Genomic DNA, 26,557 nt, shown 5'->3' with positions numbered 1-26,557 from the left:
AAAGGGTTTTGGACAAATTTCAAAAGCAAATGAAAAAGCCCCACATTTCTGTGGTTCAAACCATCCATGAAGTGGTTAGCTTTTACATTTTCCCATTAGAAAACAATGCTACGCCTATGCAGTAAAACGAGTTATCCTTGAAAACCAATTGTCTCCTCTCTGTTTGTGGAAGGAAGGTCTCTGCCATTCCTTTATGCATTACTCTAATCAAAATGTTTTCAAGTCTTTTTTGTTCTTTGCAGTTTCTATGGACAGGCATATGCTGTGCCATCTTCTTGCTTCTAAGAGTGATGGAGAAGCCTACAATTTTTCAAAAAACAATGCCCTCTCTTCCCCTCCTAAAAATCACAGGTATCATGAAAACAACTATCCCTGTTCCCCTCACATGCAGTCTAGGCTTTAACTTATTCACAAGGTTCTCCATTACACTTATTTCACTAATGCTACTACATCCATACACCCAACCACATACAAGAGCCTGCCTCCCACAAAAGAGTTAATGAAAGGGCAGAGATAAATGATTCATAGAAGCCCATCCCTGTCCCCCCCCCTTCCCCCCCCCAAAACAGGAATCAAGTTCAAGCTTCGTGCCTTGCTTTCCAGGCCCTGCATCAAAGCTCCAATCTCTGATGCTGTTCCTGGAACAGTCCTTTCCTCACTATCAGACTGGCCAAGGTAAGATGGATTTTTCCATCTTTCTCACAGCAGGTTAAAGCTTAGCAGGGAGGCAATAAATGAAAGGAAGAAGATGAGTTATGATTTTGCAACTTATTATATAAGCTTGGGGCAAATTTTCCAAACAGAAAGGATACAATAATCTTATGAAATGGTTTGGTAAAGAATTTAAAGGAAGTATTCTCTAAAGGAGTCCAAGCTCTTATTCCGAGCATTACAGGGAGTCACATCCTGCTCCTTTATACTTCTCTTTGAGCCTCATTGCACTAGGGGGTGGAGGTCCCAGTAAAAGGCTGGGCAAGGACTAGCATAGAAAGGGAAAAGGCAAGAAGAGAAAGTGCATCTCCTAAGAAATATTGCTCCTGACGAGATTTTCACATTTTCAGCAGTTGCAGTGAAGTACAAATGACTGCCAAAGTTCCTGTGAACAAGGAGGTACATGATACTTTATAGTTGCCACTCCCCTTCATCCCACATTACCTGAAGAAAGTTTACAGCCTGATTAAGGTACAGTACTTCTTACGCAGTTAATTATTAATTTGCTCACCCCAGGACACAGCTAGAATTCTGATCAGACTAGCATTGGAAGTTAATTTGATAATTCATTTAAGCAAAATCGTCTAAGCTGAAGGTATTTGTTACAAAAGTTCTAGAACAGCAGGATTTGGCTTTGATTTAGGGAGCAAAGATAGTTGTTTGAATGATGCTGCAAATAAAGATAGCCTTTTGCCTTACAAAGATCTGACTTAGTTCTCTGTATTGCGATAATGTATTTTCACACTATTGGTAAGACAGTTTCTCTCATAACAATGAAAATAAATTGGAATTAAAACAACAAATGTGATCCCCATTCTGTCCCCTGGAAAGCACCCAGAAAGTCGATAATTTTTAAACTGAAATAGTTTTATTGCTTTTTAACATAAAATGTTTATTTATGATTAAGTAGAAAGTTTTGCTACTGCTGTAGGAGTGCATTATTAAAATAATTTTTTGGCTCATACAGACAGAATAAAGGGGTTGGGAAGAAGGGAAAGAAATATAGGAGTTTTTTAAAGTCAGCTTTGTTAAGGTTCACTCAAACATGTTATTGTTACATTTACATAATCTAAAATGCTGTCTAAAATATTTAATTGGGTATCGTTTCCCAGTTTCTGGTAAGATACTGAAGTGATTTGTACAGGCCAAACCCTGAACTGTTACTTAGGCAAAGCATCAAAGTCAATAGGAACATCACAAGCTCTCCTTGCGGGGAACCAGAAAGTCCACACTTTCCTTTTCCCTTACAAACTCAAACACATGGCTTTCCTCCTCTTTCCAGTTTAATAAAAGGACCCAAACAAAAGTCTCCAAAACAAAAAAGCAATCAACTAGCACTTTAAAAAGTAACAAAATGATTTATTAGGTGATGAGCTTTCGTGGGACAGACCCGCTTCTTCGGATCCACTATCCACTATCACTATTCAAAAGTCCCCAGATTTCCACAGTACACATAGGGCTCAAATGAAATCATTCCCCATTCCCTTTCTCTAGCTTGAGTTCAGGTATACAGGCTTACCCCATATTCTGCAGCTTTTGGATATCAGCTGAGCCCTACAGTCCGTCTGTAGCTACTCCCAGGCCACGCTTTTTTGTACCCTCAAGCCCCTAACAGGGAAAATGAATTATGAACTTCTGTTTCACCTGGGACCCATACATATAATGCAGCCTGGCACTGAAAAATTTTCTTAAGGACTTCAGGATTTAGCCTTTTTCAGTAACACACAAAACAAAAAACCCTTTTTAAACAGAGGCCTCTAAGCTTTAGTTATACCATTGCTGTACATAGCATTCTCTAACACTGGTTCTGCAATATTTACATTCATGCTGCAGCAAACTTTACTGGCCCCATTACACTATAAAACTGTTAAAGAAAACAATCTGAAACTACGGTATTCTCAGGGAAGGGAACAATTCCTCATCTGCACCATATCAGAGCCTGGAAACAGGAAAGCAGTCTTCATTACAGAAATCATTATATTTAGTGCTCCCACCCACAAACCATGTTTGAGGAATAGGTCTATGTCAGCTTACCAACTGCATCTGATTGTGAACTTGCACTGGGAATTTGAACCTCCAATCTGCATATATGGTTACATTGTGTCCTGTATCAAGATCACATGCGAACTGGTGAAGTGGAGCCTGATGTGATAGATAAACAAGGCTAAAGAGAGAGTTTCTTACCTTCTGAACAACATACATAGGAAGAGTCAAATGACTGACTGCCAAGGACTGGTGAGCCTTGCTGATGATCTGAATTCACCTTAACGCCTCTGTTCAACAAGGATGTTTGGACAAGTGAACTCAGCATGGCAGGTGTATTGGTCTTATATTGAGCACTCTGACCAAGTCTAGCTTTATAACAAGTACTGCGTATGCACAAAGGCTCAAAAGCACCCCTGAGCCCCTGAGATTCTTGAACAGAGCTGCCGAGAGCGGGAGAGGGGGGCCAGCAGCTGGGAGAGGAGACCTGCAGCTGGAGGCAGACCCAGCAGCAGAGCCCAGCTGAGGGCACAGAGCCTGGTGTCTGGGGCCAGACCTGGCAGCAGAGCCGGGCAGGGGTGGAGACCCCAGTCACCAAGATGGTGGGCTGGGGCCAGCATCAGAGCCTGGCTGGAAGCCAAGAGGCAGCCAGGCCCAGCTGGACTAGTGGCAAAGAGCCTGGAAGAGAGTCCAGTCTGGTCTAGTAAGGGACCCTGTGAGAGCCCAGAGTCCTTCAGCAGAGGGACCAGCATTGACCTCCCCTGGTTTGACAGACTGCCTTGTCCAGGACCGATCGTATCCCGAGGGTGCTGGATCAGGGAGATACAACCGCTAGTTTCAACCAATTTGTTTGGTATATGAAAGGAGGATTCCATTTATAGGATTGTTTTCCCCTGCTCCAGCTTGTTCTCCTTTAAGACACTTTCATCATCTGCAATAGCACAGAGGCTGTCAGATATGGGTGGGACTGCCTCTTTAGGAACTTCTCAGCCCTGTCCAGCAGGCCGTTAGGCTCACATATCTCACTAACAGACCACATTATGAATGTCAAGTAATCAGGTGCACAAAAATTAACAAACTTGCACCAAGGGTCACATAGGCGCTCTTCTCATACCTGAACAACTCCTTGTTTGCTAGCTCCTTTGGTCACTAAGGACCTGGAATTTAAATCTCCATCTTCCCCCAACTAACTAACATGCTGCTTCTCAACCCAAGGATCACAAGCAAGTTTTGAGAGTGAACTGACAAAATATAACTCTCCCCTTCTTTAAATACAAATCAGAGTTAAGGATCTTGAAACATTTTTCAGAAGTTCATTTGAAGTCCAAGTATTAAAAAAGTTGCAAAGCACTGAACTGCCACTTCAATCAATAAATGTCTTCACCTATCACTGCAAGTGTTTCTTAAACTAATTAAGGCCATGGAATACCAAACAACATTTGTTACACAGAACACCTGTGAAAATTTTCTTCAAGAAGAAAAATGTCAGACACCCTCACCCACATACAAAAAATGAGCAACATATACAGCAAAAACAAAATGAAGTCATTAATCAGGTATCATAGCAATGAAGATGTAACGTTGTATCTGGTTTCAAAAACAGAAATTATATACCAGCAAAACAAAAAGCAGTCAAGTAGCACTTTAAAGACTAGTAAAATAGTTGATTAGGTGAGCTTTCGTGGGACAGACCCACTTCTTCAGACCATAGCCAGACCAGAACAGACTCAATATTTAAGGCACAGAGAACCAAAAACGGTAAGCAAGGAGGACAAATCAGAAAAAGATAATCAAGATGAGCAAATCAGAGAGTGGAGGGTGGGGGTGGGGGTCAAGAATTAGATTAAGCCAAGTATGCAGACGAGCCCCTATAGTGACTCAGAAAGTTCCTGTCCGGGTTTAAACCATGTGTTAATGTGCCGAATTTGAATATAAAAGCCAGCTCGGCTGCTTCCCTTTGAAGAACGGTGCAAAAATTCTTTTTCAGTAACACACATACCTTTAGGTCATTAATAGAATGCCCCATTCCATTAAAATGTTGACTAACTTGTTTGTGGATCTGGAGTGTTTTGATGTCTGTTTTGTGCCAATTAACCCTTTGTCTAAGGGAGTTACAAGTCTGTCCAATGTACAAAGCATCTGGGCATTGTTGGCACATGATGGCATATATGATGTTAGTAGAGGAGCATGAGAAAGTGCCCGTGATTCTGTGAGTAACCTGGTTAGGTCCAATGATGGTATTTCCAGAGAAGATATGTGGACAAAGCTGGCAGCGGGCTTTGTTGCAGGGAAAGGTTCTAGGACTGGTATTCCTGGGGTGTAGACTGTGGCTGTTAGTGAGGATCCTCATGAGGTTGGGAGGTTGTCTGTAGGAAAGAACAGGCATGTCACCCAGGGCCTTCTGGAGTGTGTCATCCTGATTAAGGATAGGTTGTAGGTCTTTAATAATTCGTTGCAGTGGTCTAAGTTGGGGGCTGTAGGTGATGACCAGTGGTGTTCTGTTCTTGGCTTTTTCGGGCCGATCTTTGAGTAGCTAGTCCCTACTATTGACTAGACACCACTGGTCATCATTTTAAAGTCTACATTATCCATTTTACCCTTGATGGAATCACTCAGTAATTTAAACAAAATATTTCTCAGCTTGATAAATACTGGATTGGACTGACAATCCTTGAGCTCTGGTTTAAGTTGTATGAAGCATTTTGTATCTGTGAACTGAAAAGTTACTTCATGTAAGGGAGTGAGAGGAAAGCCTGGCAGTGCAGGGGCTAAACAAGGCCTGTTTGCCTAGTTAGCCCTGCCCCATGTTAGCTGCAGCCAGTGTCAGGCCTGGAGGGCCGATAAAAGGAAGGTAGCTCGCCCAGTTCAGGGCTGACCAGCAAAGAGGCAGAAGCTGCCTCTGACACCCACAGGGCCTGAGCCAGAGCTGCCCTTGGGTCAGCTGCAGAAGAACACAGCCCCTGAACTTGCCCCAGGCGCAATGGGGGAGGACCCCAAGGAAATCCCCCTGAGGAGGGGGAAAACTAGATTCTTGGGGCCACATCCCAAACTGAAGCTACAGATTTCAGTGAGTGGGCTGAAGACCTACAATTTGGGCTCCTACATAACATGGGGTCTTAGCCACTAGGCCACCCTGCTGCTAGTGGGACCTGATTACATTACTATTTATGTAGATCATGGGTGTCCAATTTTTTGGCTTGCCTGGGCCGCATTGACTGAAGAGGAATTGTCTTGGGCCGCATATAAAATATATAATATAGTTAATGTATATAAATCACATAATAATGTTAAAAGTTTATGATCTTGTGGGGCCGCATTACTAGCTGTCCAGGGCTGCATGCAGCCCACGGGCTGGACACGCCTGATGTAGATCATGGTTTCCCAAACTGGGGGGCATGCCACCCTGGGAGGGGCATGAAGAAATTCCCAGAGGGATGTGAGGTGACCTAGCCCTCCCCCCATCATTCGCCCCGCCTGAAAAAAAAATCCAGCCTTTGCATCTGGCTTTTAGCCCTTGCCATTTTATGTGGGTGACCCAGCACAGCCACTATAAAAAACAGGGAGACGGTGAAGACCCATGTGGAGCTGGCTGCCTCCTGCAAATAAGACTGAGTGTGGGTTGTGGGGGAGGAGGCAGAGGATGGAGTTAGATGAGGGGCTGTGGGTGCCTGGCTTTGTGGGAGGGCAGGGGTGGGGCTCAGGCAGGTGGCATGCAGGCCTTGTGGGGCTCAGGCGGCTGGCCAGCGTGTGGGATGCACAGGGCTCAGGCAGCTGGCCCTGGCAGAGCAGGGCTTGGGCAGCTCGGCCTGGTGGGCGGGTGACTGGCCCTGGCAGCGTGGGGCTCAGGCTGCTCGGGATGGTGGGTGGGGAGCTGGTCCTGGCAGCATGGGGCTCAGAGAGGCAGCTCAGGTGGTTGGCCCATGGCTGGGGTGGGTGGCTAGTGGGTGGGCAGCTGGTCCTGGCAGCATGGGGCTTGGGCAGCCAGCGCGCAGGTGGATGGCTGGCCCCGGCAGCTGGCCCCAGCAGCACAGGGCTCGGTGGGAGGGGCGGGCCTCTGGCAGCACAGATCTCAGGTGGGTGGGCAGCTAGTGTGGGCAGCTCTGGAGGCCGACACAGGTCTCAGGCAACTGGCCAGCTGGGCCTCCACCAGGAAACCACAAGGGACCAAGAAAAATTATTTGTGTTTATTTTTAATTTTAAACAACGTTTTTACATCAAGCTTTTGTGTTTATTTCAAATTACGAACTGAATTTTTTGTTCGAGGGGTTGGATGATGGTAAAGAAGGGGGGGTCGTGAGGGTTTCACAAAAATCAAAAGGAGGGTGTGATGCCTAAAAGTTTGGGAACCACTGATGTAGATGGATGTTTGTGAAATATCCCCCAGCTTTGGGAGCCAGTTTTTGCTTCTGTAGCTTTAAAAAAAAAAAAAAAAAAAAAATCAGTAAGATTCCTCCAAGAGCTGTTTGTCACACAAGAAACATAAAGCAAACTGAAGTAAAATTCTCATCAATTGTGGTTTAACAGATGGCAAATCATCACATGAAGGCACAAGCACTCTTTAAAATAAAACAGCTATATGAACTTATTGACTGTTGCCATGTAATCATAGTCGAGTTGATGCATAAGAGCTGCTACACTGATGAAAACAGAATAAGAAATTCAATGGAGTAGAAACAGTGTTTATTTACAGCGAGAAGAAACATGTACAGCATTGGAGTCAACTGAAGAAAAATATTTCTCACAACATTATCTATCATTTGTATTTCCATAGTGCCTACAAGCCTTAGTCATGGAGCTCCACTATATTAGGTGCCACACAAACACAGATGCGCAAGTGCCAAGTTTCTGGGGATACAAAAGCCGAGGGGAAAAAGTAGTCTTCTTGCTCATCAAACATTATTGTAACTATTTTGAGACTGGCCTCAGTTTAAATTAGGGCCCTGCCAAATTCACTCCATGAAAGATGTGTGTCAGACCACAAAAAAATCAGACCTCCCTTGTGAAATCTAGCTATTGAAGGGGAGGAACAGAGCTAGGACTGAGCCAGCCAGGGGCTCCTACCAGACCTATGCCTTCAGCTACTTCCCCTGACTGGGAAGAGAAACTGGACTTGCTCTTCACCTGCACTGGTGCTTTGGGGACAGAGGACAAATCAGACCGGCCTCCAGGAATCTCCCCTATCAGACAATAGAGGGGAGTTCATCTTCCTCATGCTGCTAGGAGTACCTAAGTAAGGGGCTCCGATGCTCCTGCTTGGCAGGACTTCCTCCTTCATTGCAGCTGCCCAATCCCACAGCTTCCTGCAGCCAGAGTAGGTTCCTGAAAACAAATTTCATCTCCTCCCAAAACCAGCTGTGCAGGGGAAGAGCAGTTTTATCCCTCCACCAGCCCAGACACAACGAGCAGGTAGGAGCCGCCGGAAGGGACAGTCCCAGCAACATGGCGGAAGAGCAGACCCACCTCCATGAACCTCCTGCAGCTTCAAGAAGTTCTTGGGGGGGTGGGGGTCTGTCTTCAGAGCCCAACTCTGAAGGCAGTGCACAAGTGAGGGTGGTCACCCCACAACCCGGCTACAATAGCTTCGTGACTCCCCTCCTGCCCTGTTTTGGGTCAGGACCCCCATAGTTACAGCACCATGAAATTTCATATGTAAACATAAGAACATGAAACTGACTAATTTTCAAACCTTACGGCAGAGAGACTGAAGAGAATGGACTTTGAATTTGAGAGCCCTAGTCAGGATATTTATTCTAGATTCTCTAAATTTTACTTTACTCCTTTAAAGTTGTGTATCAAGAGTTGTTAATAAGTCTATTTGAAGTTTTATTAGGAATATTATTATCTTTGCAAAGTGCTCCATAAAGATTATTAACATTCAGTACAATACACTCCAAAATACAAAATGAAAAATAATTGGTTAGCTTACAAGAAACAGTCAACTCCCACTTCAAGGCTTACATTAACCAGAGAAAGAAAGCATCAGTGTGATTAGGCTAATATAAAGTTTCAAATAAAGTAATCACTAACTGCATTTGTAGGAAAATGCAGTGCTGTTGCCAGAGACCCTCATGTAGTTCTTGTTGCTGATAAGCCTACTTAGGTATACATTTACCACGCAGGTTGACACTTTTCATACCTTTTTAGTACTGTAAGATTTAGCCAAACCCAATTATTTTCATCCAGGCACCTACAGGACCCCTGCAAATGCACACCATTTTCAGCAAAACATAGTGTACAACTTGATGCTAGCCAGAATTCCAGTGAGATTCATTGTTTATAATAAAAAATTGAGATGTTCAGATAAAAAAATGCCAGAAAGATGGCCCTACTGTCAAACAATTCTTGGTAAAGATTATTTCAGTTTTCAATAGGAGCATGATATGTAACAAACCCAGTAATGTTGTTAGAGAGTTTTTGATTAAAGAATGGTTGTAAATTCAAGCCTCATCTGATTAATAAAGTAATTCTGTAGGCATGGTGCTTTATTATAGTAAAATCTTGGCAAAGTAACAAATTATTTGTATTCAGACCTCTCCAGAAACAAGCAGTACTTTGAATCACAAGGTCTCAAATGCATAACTCAGAACGCTTGACAAAGAAAGAGTATATTCAAATCATAGTGAATATTATAAATTAAGGTTCCAATTCTGATTGCAGGAGTAGGGCCCAACTCTGTAGTAGAGCACAGTTACCCAACTTTCTTAGTTTCCATTTTAATTTGATATAGGCCGTGTCTACACGTGCCCCAAACTTCGAAATGGCCACGCAAATGGCCATTTCGAAGTTTACTAATGAAGTGCTGAAATACATATTCAGCGCTTCATTAGCATGCGGGCGGCCGCAACACTTCGAAATTGACGCTCCTCACCGCCACGCATCTCGTCCAGACAGGGCTCCTTTTCGAAAGGACGCTGCCTACTTCGAAATCCCCTTATTCCCATGAGCAGATAGGAATAAGGGGACTTTGAAGTCAGCGGGGTCCTTTCGAAAAGAAGCCCCGTCAGGACGAGCTGCGCGGCGGCAAGCCACGTCAATTTTGAAGTGCCACGGCCACCCCCATGCTAATGAAGCGCTGAATATGCATTTCAGCGCTTCATTAGTAAACTTCAAAATGGCCATTTGCGTGGCCATTTCGAAGTTTGGGGCACGTGTAGACGTAGCCATAGAGACTTTGTTTTATTTTACCAGGTCACACTAAAAAAAATCACCCAACCCAAGTTAAAATCTTAAGGAGCAATTACAACATTAACATAGTACAGCTGCATTTGCATCTGGAACTGTTATTGGGATTGTGCAAAACCAAGTACCCTTTCTCAGATAATCAGCTCAAACAACATATATTGGATTATACCAAACAAGTAAATCAAGCTTTAGTATTTCAAACCATCTTGTACTATAGTTGTACCTCAACAGCACAATTTCATTTACTCAAACTGGTTGTCCTGACTGGCAGACATTACTTAAAACCATCCTATGCTGAAGAATGCAGAACCCATCTCTGCTTCTTACTACACCAGGGGGAGGGAAAAAAAAAACAACCCTATCTGCCTCCTTGTAGTATAGTAGGTTGACTGCTTATTAGCACCTCCATCGTGGAGCAAATTTAAGCAAATGAAAAAGGCAACTCCTTTAGTAATAGAAAGCTTATGTCCAATGGGTTATTTTTCTATAGACTCCAAGTTTGTGATCTTAGCCCTTGCCCAAAAGTAGAAGATATCCACTGATTTCAGTGGGACCATCATTTTACCCATAAGGCTCAAAACCAGAACATATTCCCATGAACACAAGGTGACTTATTCCCGGAAATTTGTTGAAGTACTAAAAAAAGATGGTTTTCCATGATTTCTTATGCTTACTCTTTTTAAGCTAGTAACAGAAAGGTAGCCGTGTCAGTCTGTACTTCAACAAAACAAAGCAGCAGAAATGTAACAAAATTATTTATTTTTCTAAAACAATGATTAGTGATGAGCTTTCATGGGACAGACCCACTTCAGGTTGATCTGACTGATTGATGAAGTGGGTCTATCCCACAAAAGCTCATCACCAAATAAACCACTTCGTTAGTCTTTAAAATGCTACATTTCTGCTGCTTTGTTCTATTTAAGCTAGGTGTCTTTAGACAAAGTTTAATTTTTCATAGCTTTTTTCCCCATTTGATCCTGTAGTAAAGCTTACAATAATGAATATTATGCAAGTGATTATTATGAGAACAGACTGAAGTCATATACTATAGTTTCAGCTTTTTCGCTTGCTTGATGCTATGTTATTGAATCTAACAGGCACATAACACAGAAAAGATCACAAATACTGATAAGAGTTCATTTCTTTGCCATATTGGATTCAGTATGAATGCCCTTTCTGATCAATCCTATCTGTACTTGATTGACTTAAAAGATAACTGAAGTGCTTTACCTTCACTGAGAACGTATTAAAGAGTTTTCTAAATGTTTAGAAATACCCACCACTTTTTAGTAATTCCATTCAGTGACAAACCATTATCTGTTCAGTGAGTTTGTCATATTTATAAATACATTATTGCTCTTCCCAGCATAATACTAACCTTTTTCCAACAAATTAAAACTATAAAAATTACAGGTACACTTCCATTAGAAACGTATTAATATCAAATGATTTTAAGTTATTTTAAACTCAAGTTTTATTATCCTCAAAAGTAATTTTATAATCCTTAAAAGTTACTTTATTCTCTGATTTTATCCAACTGATTCAGTTAACGACTTATGAACAACAGATTCCACAAATTAAGTTTTCAAGAGCACAAAGTGACACTGGAGTTTAAGCACTTAGAATTGTACTCCTATCTTTGCAACTGTTCAAATTTCATTGATTTGTAGTGCATCTTGAATTTTCTCAATCTGATCTGCCCAATGAAAAAATCATGATCATGTATTCTATTTTAGACACTTATTCTTGGTCATTATCTGTATTTTATATTAAATTACAATTATGTTTACAGTCATTTTTCAGTAGCAAATAATCCTACTTTAATGCAGGTACAATATTCTTTATAAATGAGCAATACTGTACTCAAGGATTAAGTAGTCCATCGTTTTAGAATAGAAAGGATTTGCTACCACATAGACATCCCCGTCTACACTGCACTTGGAAAAGTGCTTCCCAGCTCAGAGAAAAAGCCAAATATATGTGTGCTCAGGCTTCATGTGAAATAAATGTATCAGTGTAGCTAGAGACAGCACAAGTGGTGACTTGGACTAGCCAAATGAATATGTGGCACAGGGTGTCCGGTGGGTTAGTACTCAGTGGTTAGACCAAGGTGCCACCTCTGGTAGCCTTGGCTAACCTGCTGTTTTTAGAATGTTAAGTTCATGTTCATCAAGCCAAGCAGCAAAAGATATTTTAGTTGCAGTGCAGACATACCCAAAAATCCAAGGCCGTTTATAAACTTGGTCCCAGAGCACTCCTAAAAATCTGATAGTTGGTAGAATGTAAAATCACCACAACTTGTCCGACAATGAGAAAATCCCGTCTCAATGGGGCCAAACACACAATATTTGTGTGCCTTAACCTAAACTGTTAAATTAGAACAGTACGAAATTGAAGAAAACCTCTAGACTGGCAAAGGATTGGTCACTGCACCTCTTTAGAAAATTCAGGACATGCTTCTCTTTTAGCGGCCAATTAGCCTTGGCAGGTAGGTTGAAGAAGACAGTGTGCCATGGAAATTTAACTCTCTGCATCTCTACCGGTAGACAAGGAAGATACCCAAGTAAGATACTATGTTCAGAAGAGTGCATGAATTAGAATCACAGCTGATTTCTGTCTAGATAGTGGTTGTGGAGAAAGCATTTTGCAACCTTTACTCCTTAAATCACAAAAAGCCTGACAACATCTAACCATAAAAATAAATAAATAGTAGACATTCATTTTGTGCCTGAGACATCAGGGAAACACTAAGAAACAGAAGAAAGCAAAGAAGGCTAGAGCGAGGGAGACAGAAGGAAAAGGAAATGGCGTCAGTTCCACTAATCCCCATTCAGGTATTCTCAACTGTCCTGGCCTACTACACATATCTACTGCATGAGCTAACAAAATAGGAATTATATATTAAAGCATATAAATGTATAAATATAGTTTACCTTCTATCTTCACATCTGTAACAAATGCTTATCCCAACAGCCAGATTATTTAAAGAAATTATTAATTAAGAAATCCATGAAGTGAAACATAGGAATAAGCACTTGTTATCAATCTGGAGATCTAAGATAAAAATGTCAATATGTTAGCAGGAAATAAAAAACAATACTGATGAAAAAGACTTGTTCAACACTCACATCAAAGTTAATATAAAAGATCACTTTCCATGATATTTGCTCTATTTTACTCCCTCAAAGTTCATCAGTAGAAGTAGTATTAGTTTTTGATAATTCACATTCTTCTTTGAAGTGACAGTTCTGAAGGATGTCCTTATAATGGTTCTTCAGATCGGTGTACAGAGAGACCGTTTCCTCTGAGTGAAGAAATGGCAGCAACTTTTCATTCAACAGTATCTGTACTTGGTACTCCTCCTCAGGGGTCTTAGCATGGTCACAATGGTAAAGCACAAATATCAGGTTGGAGGCATAAGGCACAATGTGACCACTGCGAAACTTCCGATGCATTTGTTTTTTGTAATTGTTAGCAGTAAGGGGCTCCTCATCCTTGAAGAAACCCATTAGAGCAAGCAGTGGCTGAAGGGTCTCTGCATGTCCAAATTGCAGGATTACAGGTGAAGAAATGGGCATGGAACTAGAAAAGATAAAAATGAAGAATAAGCCAGACAGTAATTGGTGTTTAAAACAAACACTTAGTGTACTGTACAGTGGGTAGCAAAGAACAGATCACTTTAAACCAGTGATGGGCAACCTAGGCTGGAGAGCTGGCCACATGAGTAGCCCTCCATCTCAGTGGGCCACAAAATTGTCATAACCTAGATAGCCTGCCCAGATAGAGTAGTTTTGCACTATGCTTGTGTACCTAGAATTTATGTGGTGTGCTGACAAAAACAACACTGCTGTGATTGGATGCAGAGGGAGCATATGGCTCTGAGAGCAATGTTGTGTGCCATCAGCAGGCACCTCGCTTCACATGCCCTGGACGTATGTGCATGTCATTTCAGTAACACCAGTAGGAAAAAAACTACGTGATAGAAACCTGCAGAATCTTAAAACCCTGCTTATGGGCAAACAAACAGAACATCTCGTGGGCCACAGACAGAAAGAACCCTGACGGGACACATTGTCTACCACTGCTTTAAATATTTGTTTTATATTGACATTTACGAAAATCCCATTTGGATAAAAAGGTGACCTACTAACCCAAAACCTATTTTAAAAAACTCGCATTTACAAATGTATTTTATAACAATGAAAGATGGTAACTCTTCTTTTTACAAAAGTAGCGGAAGTTATTTTTACTGACTCAGCATTACTGAAATATTCACATAGCTGAAATAGTATATATGGATAAAGTCTGTTCAGACAGGACAGGCATGTAAAAAAGGGAGGAAGGTTGCTTTACACACTAAAGCCGTGTCTACACATGCATGCTACTTCAAAGTAGCAGCACTAACTTCGAAATAGCGCCCGTCACGGCTACACGTGTCGGGCGCTATTTCGAAGTTAACATCGACGTTAGGCGGCGAGACGTCAAAGCCGCTAACCCCATGAGGGGATGGGAATAGCACCTTACTTCGACGTTCAACGTCGAAGTAGGGACCGTGTAGTCGTTGCGCGTCCCGCAACATCGAAATAGTGGGGTCCGCCATGGCGGCCATCAGCTGAGGGGTTGAGAGACGCTCTCTCTCCAGCCCCTGCGGGGCTCTATGGTCATCGTGTGCAGCAGCCCTTAGCCCAGGGCTTCTGGCTGCTGCTGCGGCAGCTGGGGATCCATGCTGCATGCACAGGGTCTGCAACCAGTTGTCGGCTCTGTGGATCTTGTGTTGTTTAGTGCAACTGTGTCTGGGAGGGGCCCTTTAAGGGAGCGGCTTGCTGTTGAGTCCGCCCTGTGACCCTGTCTGCAGCTGTGCCTGGCACCCTTATTTCGATGTGTGCTACTTTGGCGTGTAGACGTTCCCTCGCTGCGCCTATTTCGATGTGGTGCTGCGCAACGTCGAAGTTGAACATTGACGTTGCCAGCCCTGGAGGACGTGTAGACGTTATTCATCAAAAATAGGCTATTTCGATGTCGCTACATAGAAATAAGCTACTTCGAAGTAGGCTTCACGTGTAGACGTAGCCTAAGAGAGTAACACTTGCCCTGAAGTCTGGTGAAAAGTAATCTGGCTGAAATATAAAAAGGGGGAAAAACAGAACAGGGACAATATCATGATAGGATCGACTATAAAGCCATTAATTCAGTAGGAAGAATGGATGAAATGTTTTTTAGAACATGCAACAGAAGTATCCAAAGCACAGGACCTATAGATAATGGAGGACTTTAGTTGCTCAAATATTTGAGAAAAAATGGCAGGACACAGATTGTCCAACAGGTTTTTAGAATGTACTGCTAACAATATTTTTGTTTCAGAAGATACAGCAAAAAAGATTTTATTTTAGATTTTATTTTGAAAAAGAGATATAATATGAAGGCAGGAGGCAACTTGGGCGAAAGTGACCACAAAATACAAGTTTATGATTCTGAGGAAAGAACCGGAGCAGCAGAATAAAGACAACTGACTTGAAGCAACTCACGGAACTGGCAGGCATGGTCACATAGGACAGATCTATAGAAAAAGGAGCTCTAGAGAGGTAGCAGTTTCTAAGAAAGACACAACAGCAAATTATCCCAATGTGGAGGTAAGATAAGAACAGTAAAAAAAACAATGAGTGCATGAGGGCCTTTTTAATAACTTGAAAAAAATCAAAGCAATTTTACAAAGTGGAAACAAAGGAATATATAAAGGAAAAGGACAAAATAGGAGCACAAACATGTATGGACAAAATCAGAATGGCAAAGGCACAAAATGAGTTACAAGACAAGAATGTAAAAGATAAAATGTAGGTCCATTACTTAACAAGAACGTAAAGGAGACAACAGCTGACAGAAAAACTGAAGTGTTTATTGCCTATTTACTCAATCTTCAGTATTCCATGTAACTAAGACAATCTATAGGAGGATGACCATTTGTCTTTTTTCCCCCCCTCATAGTGCTGAGAGGGGGATTGCTTATTTTACAGAAAACAGCAAAGATTACTAGCACTGTAATGCAACTTGTGTTTAATCTATCTGTTCTTCTTCAAATGCCCTAAGATGAATACTTAAGACCGTTCAGCATTTACGTGACAGTGCCCTTTATACCCTCTTGTGCACGAGAGTGAATCCAAGAGATAGCACCCCTGGATGACTTAATAAAGACCACAAATTGCAATCATCTCGAAGCCTGCAAGCTTGAAGGTTTCAAAACAGCAATTCTGCTAGTCAGCCCTTCAGAACCTCTAAATGCTATGACAAACATGCAAGGAGTAAAAGGCAAATTAATGCTCAGGTATAAATTATGTCAATTGCATGAACTTATTAATACAGCAAGTAAACAAACATCCAACTGTAATAAAATTCAAGTGTGTTTTTGACATGACAACTTAAGTGTGAACTTCAACTCACACTACAACAAAAAATGATTAATTAAAAAATGGTATATTTCTCTTTTGGTTCAGTATAACCCATGGCAGAATTATCTACTTTGCACATTAGCAAAAACCAATATATAGGCATAGTATCAGATTCTTCAATTATGTATCATACTAAGGAAGGTGTATTATATTTAGGTCACTGCAGCCATTCATTACGAATAAAATATTCAGTTTTCTTGCACATCTCTTGCTACCTTCATTATGCAGGCATATCATGCACATTTTCTTACTCTCAGATCATTGCAGTTGCTGCTTATCTAACCAGAGTCATACCTAGCTGTACCATGGGTGCTCATGTGGATGGATAACATGAAATAGTGGTCAGAGGGCCAGAAAATCCACAGCAACTTTTCCATGGCATCTTGGATTGGTGCTCCAGGCAGATACCACTCATTCTGGGATTCCAGGATGGCAGACAGATGGGAGTGTCTGACCATCATGCTTCTCCTGAGTGTGATTTATATAAGTGGTGTGCACTAAGCATTTGACAGCAGTACAGGGGTGGGAAATACCCACCCCCGCACGCAAATTACCAATAATATGCCTATGGGCTCACAAATTTCTCAAAATAAAGCATCAGTATACATAAAACATTCTTCATCTGTACAAATCTGCATCTGATCAGAGGTAGATGGAGATCATCATCATCATCATCATCATCAGTCCCTTGACCGAGGTCGTTGGGGCGCCTTCATGACAACATTCTTTATAGTGTCTCTCCATTTTTGGCGGTCATGCGCCAATTCTTGAGTTGCAGCAAAGCTCATCCCTGTCCATTCTTCAATGTTGTCTATCCATTGCTTTTTCTGTCTGCCACGTCTCCTTTTACCATTGACTGTGCCTTGCAGTATGGTCTTGGACAGGCCTGATGATCTCATTGTGTGTCCATACCATCTTAGTTTTCTCTTTTTCACTCTGGAGAGTAGGTCGTGATGAGGTCCTATTGCTGAGTTGATGATGCTTCTGATCTCTTCATTACTTATACGTGCTGTGCAGGGGATGTTAAGAAGCTTGTGGTACAGCCTCATTTTGAGGGCCTTGATCTTGCGCTCCAGTTCTGCTGTTAGAGTCCAGGTCTCACAAGCATATAAAAAGACGGAGTGTACAAGAGCTTGCAAGAGCCTTACTTTTGACTTTAGGGATACATTTTTGTCTTTCCAGATCGGTTTTAATTTTGCCATTGCTGTGGTTGTTACTGCTGTTCTGGCGAGTAGTTCTGGTTTTGTGCCGGCATCACAGATGATCGACTCTAAGTATTTAAATTGTTTTACTTTTTCCAATTTCTGTTGTTTTATGGATATTTGTGTGGCTATACCCCTAGGATTGTTGGTCATGGGTTGTGTCTTTTCTGCGTTATTTCCATGCCATATTGTGTTGAAGTTTTATCTAGGCATTTAACAAAGTTATTTAGTTCTTTTTCACTCCCTGCCAGTCCAACAATGTCATCTGCGAAACGTACATTGGTTATAGATTGACCGCCAATACTTACGGTTCCAGAGTGGCCATCTAGAGCATCTATCATGATATGTTCCAGAAAGATGTTAAAAAGTGTAGGAGAGAGTATGCAGCCCTGTCATACTCCTACAGTGGTACGGAACCAGGCACCAACGGCACCATTAAATAATACTGCACTACTGGCCTTTTTGTATAAATTTTTAATTATGTCAGTGAGTTTACTGTTGATGTTAAATTGCTTCATTGTTGCCCACAGTGCTGTGTGCCAAACTCTGTCGATGGCCTTTTTAAAATCAATAAAAACAAGGTACAGATCTTGCTGATGTGAATTGTATTTCTGACAGAGTACAGATAGGTTGAAAAATCTGTTCAGTGGTACTCCTGCCTGACCAAAAACCAGCTCGTTCTTCAGAAATAATCTTCTCGGCCTGGGGTGTTAGTCTGTTCAGTATGATTTTCAGCATCACCTTACTAGGGTGGCTAAGTAAGCTGACAGTCCTGTAATTTTCACAAAACTGTAGGTTTCCTTTTTTCGGAAGCATTATAGTTAGTGATTTAGTCCAAGTTGTTGGCCGTTCTTCACTCTGACATATTTTGTTGCAAATCATCATGAGTATGTCAACCATACTGCTGCCTCCATTTTTTACAAGTTCAGATGGGATGTTATCTATGCCAGGTGATTTGCCTGTCTTTAGCGATTTAATGGCTGCTTCAACTTCCTCCCATAGAATGGAAAAGTTTGTTTCTTCTGTTGGGTTGTTAACTTTCAGAACATTAGGTTCTCCATTGGAGTTATAGTTGTAGAGCGCAGAGCAGTATTCCGTCCATCTATTTATAACGTCTTTCTCTTCAGTGAGGTAGTTGCCAGTTTCGTCTTGTATGGTGCTTATTCTGTGTTCCCTAGTCTGTGTTAACCCTTTAATAGTTCTAAAAACTTTCTTACTGTTGTTTGCATTTAGGCTCTCTTCAATCTCTAAACAGCAGTTTTCAATCCAATTTTCTTTTGCTGCTTTCATACTGGTTTTTATTTTGTTGTTAATTATCCTATATTGTGTTGCTCCTTCAGCTGATTTTTTCTTTTTCTTAAGTTCTCTTCGTTGGTCACAAAAGTTCAAAATCTCATTTGTAATCCATTGTTTCTTTTTGGGACGATATGTTCCTAGTATCTCTGTAGCTGTTTCTGTGACTACGTTTTTGAAGCTTTTAGTGAGTATTTCTAGGTCTTGCTCAAGTGTAGGCAGGGGAGCAAACTTCCCTCTTGTCACAGCCTGGAACTCATTGACAGTATTTGGGTCTTTAAACTGGTCCAGATTAAATTTAATGCGACTGTTCTTTGGTTTAGAAATATTTTTCAGTCGTATCTTAAAACTCATTAGGACCAGGTTATGATCACTCCCAATGTCTGCTCCCGGGAAGATACGTGTCTTGTGTACAGTCACACCAGACCAGAAACGCTTTTTAATTAGGATGTAATCTATCTGGTTATGATGTTGTCCATAGGGGCTGTGCCAGGTCCAACATCTTGATGGTTTATGAGCTGCCAGGTGTGTTTGCTACTACTAAGTTATTGTAGCTGGCAAGTTCCAATAATCGGAAGCCTCGGTCATTAGTCAGTTCATTACAGGAGGGCCCAATGAGATTCTCCCAGTTGTTTATGGCGTCCATTCCTATTTCGGCATTCCAGTCACCTTGTACAATTACAATATCTTTTTTCAGGATTGCATCTATGATATTCTGAAGTTGACTGTAGAAACTTTCCGTGTAATCATCATCATAGTCAGTAGTCAGTGCGTACACTTGAATGACAGTAATGTTGAATGGTGAAGCTTTCAAGCGTATGGACATGATCCTGCTAGATATCGGGCAGCAAGCTAGAACTGAGTTCTTGATGTCTTTATGTATTAGGAGACCTACTCCATTAAGGTGTTTATCTTCTTCTCTACTGTAATAGAACAAAATGGAATAGAATAAAATGGAATAGAATAAAATATCTGTTCTGAGCTCCCCAAAATTTTTCCATCTTACTTCGCAGAGTCCAAGAATATGCCAGGTGTAGTTTTTCATTTCATAGGTCAGTTCTTTAAGCTAACCTGTCTGATTTAGTGATCTTACATTCCATATGCGTTTGGTTAGGTATTTTCTTGCACGCAAGGATTTTGGTTCACCAGTAGCTGACTTAACACAACCATCCTGGTGGACGACGGAATGCGCAGTCCTCGTTAACCTGGGTGATGACTGATCTGGTATGGAGTAAGTTATGTTAGTTGTCATGAGGCGTGTCTTGGGCAGATTTCAAACCCGGCGAAGCCCATCCCTCTCCAGGCGGCCAGAGCCCTGTTAGCCTGCCTCCTTACGGAGGCAGTTGCCAGTCTGCACTGCTAGGAGGTGGGGTTGACTTGTATGAACACAGGTCATCAACAGGCTACAACTTTTCGCTTTTCACCCTCCCACAGTGAGAAGAGCTAGCTGATCCTGACACTGCTAGCTGCAGTGCCAAGCATGCACCACACCTTGCAGACCAAGGTTCAGCGAATTATAAACAAACATTATATTGTAGCACCTAAGATCATGATCCTGCAAGCTGCTTTGTGTGCATGCCCCGACACAGCCCCAATGACAAACAGGGCATCATACTAGTCTAAGCCCACAAGCAGAAAGCCCCATTGCAAGGTTGGGGCTATCTGGATGTACTTCAAAACCACAGTGAAAATTAAGTTAATTAAGAATTTCCCCAGACAGAAGGCTAAAACAACAGTCAGAAATAGCGGTGTGCACTCATCAGTTCATTTGAGGTTGAAAAGATTTATAAGACACTTAACTGAGGTACTCAGGGTGATAAAACATGAATAATAAAATTTTAGACAAGAGAAGCTGAAATGACCCAACAGATTATCTCTAGGCCACCCCAAATCAACAGAGAATCATACCCAGGGCTCTACCAAATTCATGATCCATTTTGGTCAATTTCAGAGTTTTGAAATGATAAATTTCATGATTTCAGACATTTAAATCTGAAATTTCATGCTGCTGCAAATTTACGGGTCCTGACCCAAAAAGGACTCACGTGGGGGTTTCAAGGTTATTGTACAGGGGTTGCAGTACAGCTACCCTTACTTTTGCCCAGCTGCTGGCAGAGCATTGCCATCAGAGCTGGACAGCTGGAGAGCTGGGGCAGCTGGCCATGAATTCAGATCCGAAGGCACAGCTACTGCCAACAGCTGCACCAAAATAAGAATGGCTGGCAAAGTATGGTATTGCCACTCTTACACGCTGCTGCCTACAGAGTGGGGTCCTTAGTCAGCAGCTCTAATCATACCCTAATACACATTTCCTTGTCCTATATTTAGTTGAATTTTGGAAGTACCAAAAATGGGCTTCTATTGACAGATGATTGCTCAGTTTTCCCGTTTTTATTCACTTTTAATTATACCCCCTGTGCTAACCTGAACAATTCTTACTTCTTTATGTTTATACCTGTTAAATACTATTTTTAGCATCTCTTTTCCACATTCACCTTCAACTGCATATCTTTTGACCTTTTTCCCCCTTGCACAACAATATTGCCTCATTTATTTATTTCTGTTGATCTTTCTGATTCAGTTTGTCAAACTTATTTAAAATTTATCTTGGAACATAGAGTACTTGAAAGTCAACATTAAACTCAGTTCCAGGTAGACAGGAGTTCCTGTGTTCCTTTCAGCCACTTATTTTGTAATTGCATTCCCCAAATCAAGCTTCTCTAGTCAAATTTTTTTTTATAAAAATCACAAGGCTTTTTGCTCAGGATTTTATACAGCCATGGATAACATCCATCTCTGAATATTTATTCCATTATTATAAAGAGGCTGAAGTTACATATATACATACACCCACATATTCATATGCATATACATACCTATATTGGACAATAGAGGTCAAGATGACATTTCCTTTTTCAAGAATTCAGTGTTTCCTCCTTCATTTTTTGGTACTTTCCTATTGCTTCTTGACTCCCCATGACCTGGCATTGAATTGTGACCACTCTCTTACTTTCATGTAAGGGGCAATACAGAATTGCATCATCCAAGGAAGATCCTCAATTCTTAGTTTTGCTGGAAGGTATAAATTACTGAAGACCCATATGGGCTGCTCCCTCCTCTCAGGAGCTCATCTTAACTGGCCAGTGTGTTGGGGAGAGAAAGGGGAAGGACCACTAACTATCTTCCATTCCCCTCATGCAGCTTTAAGTCAGAGCCTATCCCTCCCCACTTCACCTAACCCCTAAATTTATGAACCAAGCAAGCCACTCAGGGAAGGACTCAACCTTTTACTCCTATATGCGGCAACGTAATGGCAAAACAATTTTATCCTTGGTAGCTTCAACAGTCAATTCCCTTAGTATGCAAGCACACTCATCACCAGTGTTCTCTGTAGGCTGAGCACTTTGCTGGCCACCCAGGGAAGAGTCAGATGATGCCCAGCAGATTAGCAAAGCATCCACAGCCACCCACCGTGGGCAGCACCTATTTCTACTAGTGGTGAACATCTGCAAATGCCTTGGTGCACATAATATTTATTCTTCCAATAGAGAGAAAAAAATAGAGGGAACCCTTCTCATAACCTGAACTGGCTCTAAGTTTTACAAGTGTAAGTTTTCCAACACTCTCTCACCTATTCTTAGAGTTGAAAATTCCTGTACATTTTTACTGTTTTCTATTAAAATGCTACTAAAATCCTTTCCCATGCTCAGTCTACTAGAGCCTACCACCTCTAACACCTCCACTGCTGACTCATCTTTTTGGTTTGGTGTCCTTCAAACAGTACTACTCCCAGCATTCTTACACCATCCTCTTGGAGTACAACTTGTCAGCTACCCACAGTAGAATAGACGTAGTGACCAGCACTCAGTGAAAAAGGTACTACATTATAGGAAGTTTCAAGATGTGTCGTCTTTCTGCATAGTCTACTTATTCACACACACCCCCATCTGTTTTGGGTCATACTTGTATTCATGGTACTGATAGGACTCTAGAGACAGCTCACCCAACCCTTTATTTGTCATCGGGAGGCACAAAGAGAACAAAGACACAGAGGTGGGTCAATTGACTCTGCTTGCAAAGTCTTCCAACTCTGAATGCATATCCCCACTGTGGAATACATGAAGATTTGCACTCAAAGAGGTTATGGCACAAGAGTTAAGAAAAAACTGACAGTAGTGAAAGCATTTCTCAAGATTGTATTTAAAACCCACAAATGGCATTTCAGAAAGCAGAAAGCCTTAGTGCATGTCACAGTACCCAGTTATTTACTTAACACACAACACATAGATGTAAAATCCTGAGTTATTTTCTACATAATCCTGTTATTGTGGTCTCAGAAGCCCCGAAGTCACACTGTCATGAAAATCAAGAGACCTTCCTGAAGAGTAACTTCCACTTGATAAAATGCCATTGAGAAATAGTCTTTAGAATTGAAAGTTAACACAAAAGTGAGCACAATGAGAATTAAAAATTGCTCAGCACAGAACTAACCCAACACTTGCCCATTGTCCTCTCTTGCTAAAGCTGATATTTTATGCTCTGGGAATGTTTAAACATAACCCTGCTGGACATATCAACTTACCTTTCAGATACCTCTAGATATTTTCTTCCCTGTTGAACACCCAACAAAACTCAAACACAGATCTTTCTGTATAAACCATATATCCATTGTTTGTGTATAATGGCTCAAATGAAAATCCTCTGCTTGTAAAATGGTCAACCTTTATAAGAGAATGATCATGTGACCATTTCCTTACATAAAACTCAATGTTATGTAACAGATTGATCAACTATACTCTCATTTTTTAAGTTTATTAAATCCAATTATCCACTGCTTCTGTGCCAAAGAAATAGTGCCTTTTCTTCAAAATGTACTGGCAACCATTAAATTATTAACTGTAGGAATTCTACATTATCCACAATTCCTAGGAAAATAGGTTACATGGGATAGGAAGCCACAGATCAACTGAAGCTGTAACATCTTTCACATCTAATGATTTCAATTTTTACCTTGTACACAAAACAAAATACTAGACTGCTACTACTTATGTTCATTTATCATGGCATTCAAAAGATGCATGCTGTTTAACATTAGCACAGAGAAGAAAAACAGATGAAGATTATGGCTCTTTCTGCAAAGCACATATGCACACAAATTATGCATTTTTTGGAGTAATTTTTAAACTTAAGCAAGTTATTTCACAATTAATGGATAAAATCTGCTGGGTTTTATCATCAAAATATAGTGATGTAAAGAAAATTTTCAACTGAGTTATGAGTCCATATTTAATTACTGACACCCAAAAGTTTAGTCAAAAATACTGAAACAATAAGATTTATGTGAACAGGTGACAGTCAACCTTCTAGCTAAATACTTGGACAACAGGGTGGTGGTCAAAACATACTTCTGTGTTTTCTCTTAAATGCCAGTATTTAGTTGTATCTTGATACATTAAGTTGCATCTTCAGTTATCTCCAATTCACAACAGATGACAAATAACCCTATTCAGTAAAAACATTCCAACCAGTTCTCAAAACCAGCCTTTGGGAACCAAATCTATACAAAATTATGGGAGTGTGAATTTTAACAAGTGAATATAATGGGGTAACTACAAAAGTACAATAGCTGCATATTAAGGAATGTGATGTTGAAGTCAGTTCCTGAATACTCAAAAGTAGACCAAGACAAGAAATTCTGGAGTTTCCCATCTAAAGGAAAAGCTTTGCAATTCCAAAAATTACTTACTATACAAGACTAAATTGTTCTGAGCCCATCGGAATTACAATAGATTATTTCACTGTCTTATGGTAAAGGAAAATTACAAAACACTTTTTTTCCTAAATATAACCCACTTTTTTGTCGAAGTATGTTTTTAAAATAGATGATATAGGCTACATCTACACTTGGGCAAAATTTTGAAAGGGCCACGCTAATGGCCAACTCAGAGAATACTAATGAGGTGCATACTGCCAGCTGTGGCACTTTGAAAGGGCCTTACAAATGTCAAAATCCCCTTACTCCTATTAGCTGATAGGGACGAGGGGATTTCGATGTTTGTGGGGTCCTTTCAAAAAGGGCCCCATCTAGATGAGCCACGCGCAATCGAAATGTGGCACTTTTGAAGTTCTGTGGCCGGAAGCGTGCTAATGAGGCGCTGAATATTCATTTTAGTGCCTCATTAGTATTCTCCTATTTGGCCATTAGCACGGCCCTTTCAAAATTCTGGCCAAGTGTGAACATGGCCATGAAGAGTTAATTCACACATATTTTGAGTAAATAGAAATAGGTTTCACAATCAGGAAGAAAAATACTACTTCAAAGCTAATTTATTTAAAAAATATAAATCACTAGCTTTTATCAAATTATATCCAGAGGTAGGGATGTTAACATGTAACCAGTTAACCGGTGGAGGCTACAGCAGAGTCCACGGGCAGGGGGTTGCTCCAACCCCGTGGGGCTTGCTGCAGATGGGGGACACTCCAGCACAGCCACAGCAGCTCTCATCCATGGTGGGTGGGCACAGCAGCCGGGCCGAAGCAGTCCTAGTCCCCGGTGACCAGGGTGTGCCATGGGCAGGGCACGCCAGCTGGGCTATTGAAACCCCTGTTGTGCCACAGGCAGGTGGCCTCCCCAACCACCACCCCCATTTTAATGGGTTAGCCAGTTAAACAATATTTAACCAGTTAACCAATTAAATGGAATTTCACAGCCCTACCTAAAAGAAGTTTAAATAGCAGCTTCTAAGAGATCTGGATATATTATTTCCCCCACTCTGTGAGGATTTTCCAACACTCTGCTTTGGAGTAACAAAATCCAACCCTCTTCTGGGGAAATAAAAGATCCAAATGAAAGCTCTAACAAAGGGTTGGGGAACTACCAGCCCAAGGTAAGGAGCTGGACTGCAGCTTGCCTGGATCTAACCCAAGGTTTGGGGCTCTCCAGCAGTGGTCCTGTGGCAGGTTGTGGGGGGAGCCCAGAGCCTTATAGCCCAGAGCCAGGCAGGCTGATGCAGAATCTGACCAATATGTCTGGAGGGAAAATGGATGTCACGTAATCTGGAAAATGAGAGTTCAATACAGTGAAATTAGAAAGACTATTTAGTAAGACTTCAGTTTTGTTTTTTTCCCCCCAAAAGTACCATGGTTTTATCTGTGAAGGTGGTTGCAAAGGACGTGCAAGGTCTGAAGACAGACATTGTCCTGTGTAAATGGAGCTTTACTTATCCACAGTTTCTCCCATCTTAGTGCTTTGGTCCTAGTAACACAGGCATCATTGCATATTGTTTTAGTGCCCCAACTTTTCATATGTATTCTGTGTTTTACTCAATGAAAGTCTGCTTTCAGTTTACAAAGTCTCCCACGCCACCTAAAAGCTGAGTAGAAATATGTCTGAAGTGACAGGTCTAATTTTCTTGGGGAATATTACATAGAATACTGGAATAGCCTCAGACTATTGAACCCTAATTATTCCAGCCAAAATACAACATTTTTATATTGGGTACACCACAAACCTGCAACAAAGAAATTAGTTTCCTTGTCTTTCAGTTTATAGACGCCACGAACAGAAAGTCACAGCTGTCCCCCTCCAGTAACAAGGGGTAACTGCCCCTATTGACTAGCAGTGGAAATACCCCAAAGCCATGCTTTTTTTGTGCCAGCACTTACTAGTACTGAATACCACCACCTCAGCAGGCCCAGCTGTGGGAGAAGCTGACTGATTACCAGCACCTTTATTTTTTTTCC

At 41.3% G+C, this 26,557-nt stretch overlaps 1 protein-coding gene across 4 annotated transcripts in view; it reads right to left on the bottom strand.

Moving 5' to 3' along the window:
* Positions 1 to 26,557, bottom strand: part of MINPP1 (multiple inositol-polyphosphate phosphatase 1) — a 68,982-nt gene that overhangs the window by 5,919 nt on the left and 36,506 nt on the right. Inside the window, exon 5 of one of the 4 annotated variants that reach the window (XM_075000340.1) lies at positions 9,802 to 13,458. The exons of the other annotated variants lie outside the window; for them this stretch is intronic. Coding sequence (XP_074856441.1) covers positions 13,059 to 13,458 — 400 coding nt within the window. The 3' untranslated portion in view covers positions 9,802 to 13,058. Of the gene's footprint in view, positions 1 to 9,801; positions 13,459 to 26,557 lie in introns of those variants that run through there. 4 annotated transcript variants of the gene reach the window in all.

Source organism: Carettochelys insculpta, chromosome 7 (assembly GCF_033958435.1).
Source record: "Carettochelys insculpta isolate YL-2023 chromosome 7, ASM3395843v1, whole genome shotgun sequence".
In the NCBI taxonomy this organism is placed as follows: Eukaryota; Metazoa; Chordata; order Testudines; family Carettochelyidae; genus Carettochelys; species Carettochelys insculpta.
The sequence above is the reverse complement of the archived record's forward strand: the minus strand, read 5'-3'. Positions and strand labels throughout refer to the sequence as shown.